Raw genomic sequence first — 13,992 nt, forward strand, 5'->3', positions numbered from 1 at the left:
AAATTTGAAGGAGTAAAGTTCCAAAGACTAAAATATGACAATAACTTCTATAAGCATCTAGCACAATAAAAATTAGACACATCAGAATATTACACAAAATCAAATAAGAACAAAAACAGACGATTATATTTATATCTATTCTCCCCAAGTAATTCATAGACAAACCCCATCCCTTTTCCCCTTCAGTTGTAAAACCAGCCCCACCCCAAGAGCCAGTGCTCTGCCGGGGCCTGTATTAATTGGATGTTTTCCATAGCGATCTCAACCGTTTCTTGAACACAAAAAGAACTTTCAAACAACTCATGTCGAGGCCTCCATTAACGTCTTGATTACAATCTGTAAGTTGTAAACATTTGTTCGATCTGTCTGTAACGAGTTAGCTTCCAAGGAACAAGATAAAATGAACTAAAATTGAAAGTATCCTCCAAAGAATGAATACCCAGAACTTATTGGTGGTGGAGCAAAAGTGGAGGAGAGGGCTGTGGGGTTTGGCGACGCTCGAAGGTGGTGGAGTAGTGGGTCGGTAGGGTGGGCAGGGGCCAGGGAAGTGGGTTTTCTCTTGAATGAGAGAAATTGGGTTTTGTTACCTGTGGGTGGCTGAGCAGCAGAAGAGGAATCCATTAGTGGGGTTTGGCAATTGTCAGCAGCGCTTGGTGGAGCCGTGGCTCTAGGGGGTGGCGGTGGGCGTGGGTTTTACGATCGAAGGGGAAAATGATGGGTTTTGCCGATGGATTACTTGGGGATAATGAGGTACAATCGTGTATTTTCATTCTTATTTGATTTTGTGTAATATTATTGGAGTGACTTAGTTTGTGCCAATGTCCTTTACGAAGTTATTCTCAAGATGTATATATATATATATATATATATAATTCTAGAAAATAAATTAATGGTTCTATCACAGAAACCCAAGATCAATTATAGCCAACATGGGCCACATCAACGACGAATGCTTAAAAGCCTATTTCAGAGATTAGGTTTGTGGGCCCAGCCATAGAGGCTAGGCTTCCAAAAATTGACGGGCAAGCCCACCTAAGTAGGGTGGAACTCGCTCGTCTTAAGTCCCAGTGTGTTCGTAATGTTAGGTGTTGGCACGACCCGCCGTCACTAAACGATCATAGACGAGTCGCCTTTCACCCCTGACAGGACGAGTCAATTTACTCGAACTTTCACTTGCGTATTTATAGGTCTACTCTGACCCTTCCGCTTCGTAACTTTCCGATGTGGGACTTGGATCGATCTTAAAATGCTTTCCACGTGGAAATAGCTCCCTCACAGTCACTGTAAGTTTGTAACGTTGTCTGGGTTGGGCGCCTACAGCCTGGGACTCGGCTAGAACCCCATCTGAGAGACGCTTTGGCAACAATCAAAGCCATAAAAACCCATGGGTGTGAATGAGATGGGATAATTGGAAAGCGCAAAATACAGTCTTCATATTCTTTACCTGTTAAACCCTGGAAACCATGAGAAACGAGTATTACGATTGGGTAAAAAAACAAAAAGAGGATGTTTTTATTTATCAAATCTGTAAGCAAGTACACCACCAGAATGAAATACCCAAAGGCTATTATTATGAGTAGGAGACGAATTTCCTCCAGTCCTTGAAAGTAAAAAGAAAGTTCATAGATGGGAAGACGCTACCATAACGCAGAAGGAAAACAAATGCTATAAAATGTGCAAATTGAATAATCTAAATGCTTCCATTTTGAGAAATATAAATCTGAAAGGCGTACAATTGTTTAATTTTGCTACCAACGCATGGAATACAGTATTCGCCCTATTTGCTTCTAAGAATACAAATTTCCAGCTTTGAGTACCAGATTTTACATTTGTCCTGCTGGTCGGAATAATTTAGAGCTCTTCTCCTCAAAACTCCGCGCACAGATAAATGAGGTTGAAGATGGTGTTGAACAAGCGATGAAACCTTCTTCACACAACTTCTAATTTTTCTATTTATTTCGGAGAAAATATCAACCACCATAACGCGTCTTGAGCGATTCTGGAGGCTCCTCTTCCATTATGCCTGAACCCGTTGTTGCAAGGTACTCACGGATGGTTGTTTTACGGTCCGCAAGGAAAGTGTGATCCAGGAAGTTGTTGTAGGCTACATCACTGAGGTTCTTTGCTGCCAAAACACTACACAAGATTTCATTACTTCAGTTTATGTACACTGAGGTTGGCATAACAAACATGTTAAAAAGCAACTTATTGGCTGGCCTCTTAAGGTACTGTTAGTTTCAAGGGGGGAAAAAAGCTTTTAGCATATATATTCATAGCAAATGGGATAAAAAATTAGGCAGAGGGGCTTAAAGCATATAAAGGGAACTGACTGGTAATCATCTCCAAACCATTGATATAGACAGAGATATTAGCCAAAAGTTTGTGCCAATCTTTCTGGGTATCTTGTTGAGTATATTTTGGGTATCTTGTTGAGTATATTCAAGGACATCCAATCAAACCATGGTGAACAGCCAAAGAAAAAAGAGATGAAAAACAGAAAAAAGGTTACCACATACAAATGTGGAAATTGAATAATCTAAAGATCAGTGTGGCTATGCCTTATAGATTAGAGGTCAAAATTTTGTTTCTGACTGACTACTAGTCCATCATACTCCGTACTAGTAATATTTAATCATAGCAAACATGCATTAAATAGCACTAACCAGTGTCTAAGATAAACACGGCAAGGTAAAATATCATCTCGCCAAATCTTATCAATGTTATAACGTCCATAATGCTGAAAATAGATCTCCTTGCTTCCTGTAAGAAAATAACTAGCACTAATAGTGTCAAAGGTACTTTCTTTGCGTTACTGAGAACTAAAGTGACAAAAAAGAGATGAAATGGTGTAAAGATTGAACATCCTGAGCCCTCACACGGGTACTTGAATATTGCTTTAGCAAGTACATTACAGAACCTCAAATTTATGATGAAACCATTTTCAATCTTATATGATAACTAACAATAGCAGTCAAAACAATCTATTCAAACATTTGAAGCAGAAATGATAAATAGCCTCCCGGAATCTGAAAATAACAACAGCAATGGTACCCCATCATCACTACTGACAATATCAACCATATCACTTGGAAGCTGCCTATGCTGAAATAGAGCTTAGATTTTTTGTTTTTCCTTTCTTTTTCTAAAAGAGGAACAACCCTAGTAGATAGGTAGTATACCAGATCCATCTCCAAGATAAAGTCCAAAGATGTCTCAAACTTACATATGCCTCATATTCTCAAACTAACAATTAGAGGAGCCCCAAAAAAGATTACCTTTGCATCGAACTTGAAAAAATTCCTCATCACTATATCGAGCACAAAGCACCTGTATCGATGCCCCAAAGAGCAAGTTATCATAGACTTCATAGTTATCATCCCAGTAACTTACATGTAAACTTATTTATTTGAGTGAGAGAGAGAGAGAGAGAGAGAGAGAGAGAGAGAATCGCAGACTACATAGTCAATCAATTTCCGCATACCGCTCGATTGTCAAATGGCTTCCCATCAAGTGATTCAGGCACAACCTATAAGAGAGAGAAATAAAAACAATCTATAATTCTAAAGGAGAGCAGATCTCAAAAAGTAATTTGATCTCACAAACACAATGGTAAGTAGCAATCTCATTAACTCACAGCTAGGAACCGAAATTCAAGCTCCCTCTTGACAAAAGCCGGAATCTGAACATAACAAAAGTAAAATTTTGAGTTAGACTTTGATAACAATTTTGACTCCTTTCACTTTCATTTTCACGATTCACTAATCAAATCAAACATAGCAAAGGAACTGAAATCATACACCTTACACCATATTTACCTCTGATTTTTGAATCTCGAAGACTGTGACCACCAGAGTTTCACCTTCACAGGGCTCTACACTCAAGCTAGAAATCTCCTGAAAAATTAGCAACCAACAATCACTAAGATCATTATATTTTCATTCAAATTTCATTAATTATTCAAAATTTCAAGAAAAAAAGGGAAAAAAATTATTTGTTTTTTCGTTTTCTCCAAGAAACTAAAAAGCGCGAAAATTTTGTTTTAACTTCAAAATTTGTCATTTTCCCAAGTTTTCCCGTGAACCAAACAGATTGTACAAGTGCAACAAAAATATCGATGACAATGAGAGGCTTAAGACTGATTATATAGAAGGAACCTTGGTTTCTGGCTTGGCTATACCACGCTCGAAGAAAATCGGAGCCGCGTGAGCGAACACGCGCCGAAAGCCGTTCAATCTCGCAACTCTAAAGTCGATCAGGTCTGGAAATGTACTCCTCGCGCTCCTTTCTGGTCCTCAGAGAAAGATTGACCGGACCATCGGATTTCAAAAAACACAAAAACAATGACGATGATGAATGGGGACTTTGATCGTACGTACCGGAGAGGAGGGAACCGAAGCCACAGATGGAGATGAGACCGTCGGGGGAGACAATGGTTTCGAAATCGGACTCGTCGCAGAGTTCAGTCGTCGGTACGACGAGGTGGTGGTCGGAGGACATGTTGATCGGAAATAGTAGCGGAAGATTTCGCCGGCGAACGGCTAGGAGAGAGAGGGTTGAGCGGTGGAGCCACGCGCGGGGCGCCAATGGGGGAGGAATGGGAGGGAATGACAAAAAAAGAGAAGCGGACATGAGATTTGATGAGCGGAGCTATACCTATACGTGAAGATTGACTGAGCGGAGATTTGCAGAGATTTTGAGTGGTGTAATTGGCATTTCGAATAATTCTTATGGGTGTTTTAGTCAACTTCGAAGAACGGAGAAACGACGTCGTACTATTGTTGAAACTCCACTTCTATAGATCAAGGATTTGTAGCATTCCTCCTTCCTTAGTAATGTGGAACATATATATCAAACAAGTAGAAGTGATTATTGTGATTTTGTTAATTTTTTTTTTCTTCTTAGTAGAAAAAATTTTCGATTTTATTTAATCTATCATATCATCTCAATCCAATAGTTTAGATACGGTTTTGCTATTCTTTTGATGAAACATAAGTGAAATTGGTGTATTTCACAACATGTGCTATGAGACCCTCTTCACAAGGAATTGAAGTTGATATAATCATTGAATGCTGCAGTAATATCTCGGTTCCATATTGAGAAGATGAGAAGTCATTCATATAAAACATATGATTTATAAAAATAATTATGAGTGTTAAGTCTCACATTACTTACTTACTGGGTAAAACTAAACATTATAATGAATTATAGAGAAAATCTAAATTGATTAGTCCTTTGAGAATAATAGAGCAGGTGTGGCTAGCCCTTTAAAAGGAGAAGTTTGTAATATCCCGGTCTCATATTGTGGGAAAATGAGAAGTAACCCACATAGAGTGAGTGATTTATAAAGATATTTAAGTCTCACATTGCCTAATTGTTAGGTGAAACTGAGCTGACTAGTCCTTTTGGGGAAATAGCGTAGATGTGGCTCGGTCCCATATTGAAAATATGAGAAGTAACCCACATAGAATTTGTGATTTATAAAAATAGTTATGAGTACTAAGTCTCACATTGCCTAGTTACTAAGTGAAATTTGACTTTATAATTTGAATTCTACGGAAGTTCCAAATTGACTATTATTTTAGGGTAATAGCGCAAATGTAGCTAACGCTTTTCTATAGGTCGTTACGACCACTTTTCTAATCAGTGAAGATACTTTTCAAAAAAAAATTAGATGCTAGATTTTTTTGTATTACTTGAAGATTGATTACAAGAATTATAATATATAGTATTTTTTTATTAAAAATACTTAGTGTTCTACATAGATTCAATATTCTGCCAATTGCGGCCTAGGAGATTGGTCATTTCCTTCTAATTATACGCTAAACAACATGTGTAATGTCACAGTCATTTAGAGCTAAGTTTGTTGACTTAGGGTCTGTTTGAAATTGTGTTTGAAGAGCCTAAAAATGCTTTTAACGCTCAAAAAATTCGTTTGAAAAAAAAATTACTCGTTTGGTAAAAAAATTAAAAGCACTTTTAAGGGTAAAAAAAAACTTAAAAATAGCAAAAACACATTTTTGGTAAAAGCTTAAAAATGAAGCTTTTGCCCAAAAACTTTTTTTTTTTTTTTGACTTAAAAGCTCTATTTGTCAAATACAATTCCAAACAAACTCTTAGTTTTTCAGAAGCACAAAGAATCATAAGATCTACCAAAGCGGTTAACTAAATACAATAATAAATGAACACAGATGGAAATAATGTCAAATTAAAAAAAAAAATTATTTAAAAAAGAAATGTGTGGTCTAAAACAACTCCAAATACCATAACAATTATTAATTATTCATAATAATAAAAAGGTTCTTGTGCCCTTGCACCTCTTAACTGCTCATGCTTATAACCTGATAACAAAATAAAAATAGATGAGCAAAAAAGCGCAGTAAGAAAAATTTCTAACCATTAAAACGATTGAGTTAAATTTATTTTCTTTAAAAATTAGTTTTTTAAAAAATAATGTTAAAACATATTCCCATCTTTCAAGCACATAAAATATCTACTCATAATTAACTTTCTCATAATATTCATAATATGATTGGCTTGCATATGCTCAGTGGCGGAGCCAACTATTTTATATTGGGGGTGCCGTTAAAATTTTTTTTGCGTTCAAAAAATTTTCTTCACCCTAAAAATTTGGTAATTTACACAATATATACATCACAAAAAATATCTATAAAAGGAAACAAATGCTTATATCCCTCACAATCAAAGCTAAACCATAATGACAATAAACAAGAGCAATTCAAGTCATGAATCAAGGTAAGTGGCTCAAGAATGTCACTTAAGCATTTTGTCAAACATGTGGTGTGCACAAATATTTAGTCATGTGCAAAGAACTCACGGATAATGGAAAATCATACCTAAATACATCACAAACAATGTGTATAACACAACCACAACCAGAATCAAGCATAACAATTAACAAGAAATGAGACAAGATTAAATCATGGGAATCATACCTAACATGTGCAATTTCAACAGAACATTGAAAAGAAATTCACGCAAAAATAAGGCCAATTAAATATACTACAAGTCTACAATGTGAAAATAAAACAAAATAAAAGATTCAAAGAAAACAAGCTACACCTACAACCAACTGTTGCCTATTGGAGCTTCCACCTAAAAGAATTATCTATACATCCACCTTTGTTGGGTTGCAGAGAAACTTGAAGAAAGTGAAGAAAATAAAAATGTTAAGCACTAAGTTTATCCATTTTGCTTTCATGGTTACCTGTAGGCTGTAGCTAGAAATTTGATTGAGATTTGTAGCCGGCTTGTTTGGCTGTCGATTCGTTCGATATTGAGGCCTCACGGAGCACCGAAGCAGTGAGAAACTAAGAAAGGGAGCGGTTTTTTTCTCGGTGGGACTGGTTCATTTGCCGTCAACAGATTGGGTTGAATGGGGATGGGGGTGCGCCGTGCGGGAGAAGGGATGGGGTGCAGGGGGGTGGGAGATTGGGTAATGCTGTAATGGGTAGGGTAGGTAAAATTGTAAAAAGATTTTTTTTTTACCTTAAAAAAAAAAAAAATTTAAAAATCCCACGGCACCCCCAAGGTACCATGTGGCTTCGCCACTGCATACGCTATTACACCTCGTATATTAGGGTTGCGTGATCCTTGTAGCATTTGTGACCTCAAACATGTCGATTAATTAAGGTTCACTCAACATGGTAAATATAATGATGGATTCCCACTTTAACGCAAGCATCGTTTAATTGCTGCACTTTTTTTTTTTTTTTGTTTTTTTGTTCTAAGCAAATGAGGAAAGGGTTATAAGAGAGGGTCAAACCCACTCCTAATCAGAATGGAAGATAGAATGGATGACTAGTCGGGAATGCTTCCAAAACAAGGTTGGAAGCGGCCCATCGAGCTAAACAGTGTGCACAAAAGTTGGTACGTCTAGAGACTTTACAAGCCTTCCAGCTATACCAAGATAGCAAGTGAACCTGAATATCAGAAATAATGGAAGCAAAGTTTCGGTCTAAGAAAAGTTCAGGTTGTTGAATAGCAAGAATAATATTGATGGCATCTCCTTCCAAGGTTAAATAATAAATTCCAAGAGAAGAAGCGACTTGAGAGGCTAACAGTGCTGCTTGAGCTTCCCCAATGATTGCATCAGTAGTAGAAAGACGTTTGGTGGTAGCATGGATAATTTTACAATTAGAATCACTAAGAACCATAGCTGCAACTAAGAAGTCATTCTTAACTGCGACATCAAAATTAGCCTTAAAATTGCCCGGGAGAGGAGGAACCCAAGCAGAGGAAGGTGCTGAATCTGACCAAGCCTTTTTGTGAACCTGAACTGAATTGGCTATGATCTGAAGAGATTGGATAGGGTTGAGCTGTAAGTTGTCATGAACAAGCTTGTTCCTTACAAACCAGATATGATCCATAGTGATGGCGGCTTGAAGCTGGAAAAGCCTAGTGTCCACCTTAGGAATTGGCAGAAAAGAGGAGGGCTCTAGGATTACCTTGATCCAGTCTGCAAAAGAAGAAAAGCGGAATACCTCAGAGTTGAAAGGCCAAGGAGAATTTCTCCAACGAATCTTGGCAAAACCGCATTCACGAAAGAAATGGGAAGAAGATTCCTGAGCTGTCTTGCAAATAGGACAAAACCAGTCTGCTAGGTCATTGCTGTTAATGAAATTACCAAAGCATTGTCAGGTAGAATATTCCAAGCAAGCTTCCAAAGAAGATGCTTGAGCCGATGCTGCATTTCCAGACTCCAAAGGTCTTTCCAAAGTTCAGGAGTCAAAGGAGAAGGCCGATGAGAAGGAGAATTATAAGATAACTCATGAGCTAAACTAACTGAGAAGAGACCATTTTCGGCAGGAATCCAAGTCCATCGATCAGCTGCTGGAAGAAGAGAAATATGGATGTTCTTTATCTTGTTAACTGGGTTCGTATCAAAAAGATCCTCAACATGATTCACATCATTAATTGATATCGTGCTCATTATTTTTTGAACTATTTTGGGGCCAAAATTTTCTCATTCATACACATGCCTTTATCTCATAAAATTTCACTCATTCTTTTACTCCTCTTGAAATATGTTGAGTGACATATGCACAAGCGGTTACGGTTAATAGTTATTGGTTATAACCGCTAAGCGCAACCACCTTGAGCAGTTATCAATTTTTAATAAGCGCAACCGCAACTGCCTAGGCGGGCGGTTATTTTATAACTGGTGGCTAGCGGTTATTCAAACCAATAATCGACGGTTTTATAACCACTTTTTTTATATTGACTTTTTAAGTGTTTGGGCTATCACTGAGCCTATTTTTTGAGCTTATTTTAAACATTTTGGGTCAAAGTGTTCCCAAAAAGATGAAAAGAACATGCTATTTTTTGGGGCAGACAATATTTTTGAATAAGGCTTAGCCAAAAACATCACATACCACATTATATTTCACATACATACAGTCATACACGGCCAAAACGTTGATGTTTTGGATGTTATATTATAATTACTATTAATATGAAATATATAATATGTATATTTATATTATTATATATAAGGGTAGGCGGTTAGTGGTTATTAACCATTTTTCCCTACCCCCAAAACCACTAACCGCAACTGCCCTTGGCAGTTAGTAGTTTTTAACCGCCTACCAAAGCGGTTAGTGGTTGACCCGTTTGAACACCCCTACTTTCCGTTTAAAATACTTTAAGAAAACATTTCATGTAGCATAAATCATTACATGTAACATAAGAGTAAATTAATATACACAGGTACTTAAAGCAATAAGGGAAAACTACATTATGCCCCCATAAACTACCAACTGTACTACTTTGTCTCCATGAACTACCATTTTGTGCCCAAAACCCTCTTCCGTCAGTCAAAGCCGTTAACTCAGATGGTCAACCCGTCACTTTGCGTCTCTTTGCCCTCATAAACTACAACCCATTGCCACTTTGACCGTCTGAATTAACGGCTTTGATTGACGGAAGCGGGGTTTGAGCGCAAAATGGTAGTTCATGGGGGCGAAGTAGTACAATTGGCAATTCATGGAGGAAAAGTACCAAGGCGTTGTAGTTCATGGGTGCAAAATGTAGTTTTCCCAAGCAATAATGAGCACTTAATTAAAAACATGTAATGAAATAACTTTTAGAAGGGCTAATAGATTTAACCCTCGTTTGATTTGTGGAATGACTATTCCATTAGGAAAATGAATAACTATTATTAGGAATTGAAGAAGATGGAATAGAATAAGTATTCATATTTTTTGGTTTGGTTGTAACGCTATAATAGAACACTAAATATGTATCATTTGTTTGGTACAATGCAATACACTAGTAAATGGAATCATTGTAATCAAATTTTTGAAACATTAATAACTATAACTTTTTTTGTTTTTTGCCTAAATAGTTATGGTACAAAATGATGTATACAAATGAAATAAATAAAAAACCAAAAATTCAAAAAGCACATGAACAGAATTATCATATCACCATCAGATTTATTTTTTTATTTTTTTTATTTTTGGGAAAATACATTTTACCCCGCTAAACTATCCACTCATTTGCACTTTTAATCCAAATGTTTTAAAAGTGACATTTCCCCCCCCTCCCCCCAAACTTCCAAATTGTTGCAATTCGACCATTCTGACTTTTTTTTTTCTCCAAAATGTCTTCATCCCAAGTTTTAAAAAATAAAAATTAATTTTTTTTTTTAAAAAAAATAAATAAAGGGGTGGCCGGCCACCCCAGTTGGGCCTGGAGCCACCCCAAACCGGCCACCCCTTAATTTTTAATTTTTTTTTTTAAATTTTAATTTAATTAATTAATTAATTAATTATATATATTTTTTTAAACTTGGAATGAGAGCATTTTGGGAAAAAAAAAGAAAAAGAAAAAGAAGTCATAATGGTCGAATTGCAACAATTTGGAAGTTTTTTTGGGGGGATCAAGTGTCACTTTTTAAACATTGGAGGTCAAAGTGCAGATGTGTGGATAGTTCAATGGGATAAAATGTATTTTCCCCTTTAGTTTTTACAAAAAAACACATCAACTAACATGACATCATTTTGTAGGAACATGTCATAATAATGAAGGAAAAGCACATCACCAAATTGTCTTATAATGGTCAATAAAGTGTTTTTTTTTAAAAAAAAATCACAAAATCACTTAAAGCTAACCAAACATCAACCATCCAAAAATGGTATAACATTAGTGCTTAATTACAAATTTTAACCAAATTAAAAAATAACCAATTTTCAACAACTGTTCATGCATCAATAATAATTCCACGCACCAATTCCTCCTTATCATCATCTGGAACGCTGAAGAATAGATCCATTACTTCAGGCTGACAAACAATCATTCTTGCTGCTTTGAGACGATCCTTCTTGTTAAGACCAATTATTTTTGATAACTCCCCATTAAGTTTTAATATAGTCTCAGGTGCTACCGTCCTAGTAATGGCCTTGCTAAGTTTATCTAGTGTAGTAATCAAATTTGTTACAGGCATGTTACCAACTTCTCTCATTGTGTGGGTGATGTCATCTTGGCTACTATTTTTTCTTTTCCGACTAGAAAGCCATTCTCCTCCATTGCCATTGGTGGGCAATTGTGTGCATGATGCGTCTTCATTAATCTCTTCCATCCAATCTTTCTTGTTCTGGCCCAAATTGTTTTCATCCCCTTTTTCATGTTGTATCTCTTCACACATGTCCATAGATGCTTGCACATGTTTGCCAATAGCATGGTCTTTTGCATAGACAATGCAAAGATCCTCGTATAAAGGAAAATATTTATTTCTAAAAGCACCTGCCCCTTTATGACTCTACAAGACCATCAAATAAGATAATATAAAATTAACATACTATGCACATAGTAAGATTATAAAGATATAATGCACAAGAAGTTAAAATTTTACCTGCACATAGGCTTGCCACACAACATCTTCAGCAATCACACATTTTCTCACATTGTTCCACCCAAATTTGCTTGCATCAGGACCACACAACATTGCATGGATTACTTGAAAATCCCTTTTCAAAGTTTTTAGTCTTGATTCTATATGTGGTTTTGCTTTGATCCCAGCATTTGGTAATGTCCTTGAGAGCTTCACCTCTAATATTTTAAGATAACCTGGCTGAAGCCTAGTCTTTTGTTTACCATTTTCTTCATTGTAGTGCTCTAACAAAGCCTGAACAAGTTTGATATCTTCTTCAGGAGTCCATTTCCTTCTACTACGATCTTGAGAATCCAATATTGATGAAATCATATCTAAAAAATTTCAAGAACAATGATACATAAAGTAATAAAATTATAATAATTGGAATATCAAGGAAAAAATGCACATTAATATGGCTAAAATCAGCAATAAAGACCAATTGCCAACCACAAAAAGAAAGGTTTTAATATATTAAAAGATGGCCCATAAAATAATACATCGTAACATGATCAATTGCCAACCATACATGAAAGGTTAAATTGAATGTTGAATATAGTAATATATTGTAAAATGATCAATTATCTTACCTAGTTCCCCTCTACGAATTAAACATTTCATTTGTCATTGTTGTTCTCCATGCACTCTACTCATATGAAGCCTCAATTTGCTTTATTAGATCATTATTAATTAAAGTATGTGTATGGTCCTATTGGTCTAATTCTTCAACTAATAGGTCCACAAGCATCACTTAGTACGTTGTTATGTAGAAGACAACATGCCATAATAATATGATTATGTATCTTAATTGATAAAACGATGGACTGCTTAAAATAGCCCAACATAATTTAAGCAACCCAAAACATCTCTCTATAACATTTCTAGTTGACAAATGTTTCATGTTAAAGAATTCTTTTGCAATAGTTGTTGATGTCCAACTCTCCAATTGTTTAGGTGATATAGTTGTCCTCTATATAGTGCAAGAAAACCCTTGCAATTTGTGTAGCTAACAACAAGAAGATAGTAGTAACCTATGTTTTTTTTTAATTTTAAAAAAAAGGGTTTTAGTACAAAGAATGGTTAATAAAATAAGTAAATCGGCAATATGTTTTCCTTACCGTGAGGAACTCTCAATCTGTTTCTTCTATATATATTTATTGCATCTCAAAGCGTTCTACCATCTTCAGTAGAACCTTTCCAACCCGCTAAAACGCAGATAATTGAATGTCTTGTGAGCACATGCCTAGCACATTTGTAGTGATCTTTCCCTTTTGGTTGCAAAATCTAGGTTTATCATCTAAATGTACTCTCACCCTAATATGTGTTCCATTTATTGCACCTAATCAATTCTCTATATATAAAAACAAAATATAAGTATGTAATATTATAAGCATATGACATAAACTTAGCATAAAGTGCATTATATATACTTTAAACCATTTCCATCTCTTATTTATAGAGTTTTTTAGAATTGGCTTTGGTTTCTTAAGAAACTCTGCGTGTCCATCAACACAAAACTCACCTAAAAAAAACACCACAAAACAACCATGATCTGCCACCATTTGAAACCCAACAACAAACAAACTCCAAACGAATCAATACTTAAAGAAGTCAAAAATATCAAAGGTCCATTCGCTCGTAAGCTTTCACATGGCAGTGCACCGTGAAACCAACAATCACTACAGATCAAAAAAAAAACCCAGAAAATGGTTTTGATTTCCATTGCACTAAGAGTGAGGAATTAGAGAAAAATCAAACCTTTTGGTATGAATTGTGAGAACCCATGGTAGGAGGATAAATTCTAGAAGATAGAGAGATAGAAACCGAGACTCAATATTAGAGAATGCTCAACACAACACATCTCATTCTCTCTTCCCTTTTCCCACTAATTTCTTCTCCTTTTGGCCACTAAAGTTAGTCCCAACACTCTCTCTCTCTCTCTCTCTCTCTCTCTCTCTGTGCCTACACTGATCTGCTTCTTCTCATAAACTTTCTTCTTTTCACACAACACATACTAACTAAAACCCAAAATAAGCACAACCATAGCAGACCAATCAACCCAGTTTAGCAAAATGACGTGGTGGATTGACTTGAAAGATATA

General features: G+C 35.9%; 1 protein-coding gene across 1 annotated transcript; it reads right to left on the minus strand.

Moving 5' to 3' along the window:
* Positions 1-1,649: 1,649 nt before the first annotated feature.
* On the minus strand, positions 1,650-4,642 carry LOC132162862 (uncharacterized). The gene is made up of 8 exons (XM_059573085.1): positions 4,377-4,642; positions 4,155-4,285; positions 3,816-3,893; positions 3,635-3,679; positions 3,482-3,526; positions 3,276-3,327; positions 2,664-2,760; positions 1,650-2,136 (listed from the first exon to the last, which is right to left on the minus strand). Exons 1-8 carry the CDS (start codon positions 4,627-4,629, stop codon positions 1,971-1,973), a joined length of 867 nt encoding a protein of 288 aa, XP_059429068.1. The 5' UTR covers positions 4,630-4,642; the 3' UTR covers positions 1,650-1,970.
* Between the last annotated feature and the right edge of the window lie 9,350 nt (positions 4,643-13,992).

Source organism: Corylus avellana, chromosome ca1, assembly GCF_901000735.1.
Source record: "Corylus avellana chromosome ca1, CavTom2PMs-1.0".
Lineage (NCBI taxonomy): Eukaryota > Viridiplantae > Streptophyta > Magnoliopsida > Fagales > Betulaceae > Corylus > Corylus avellana.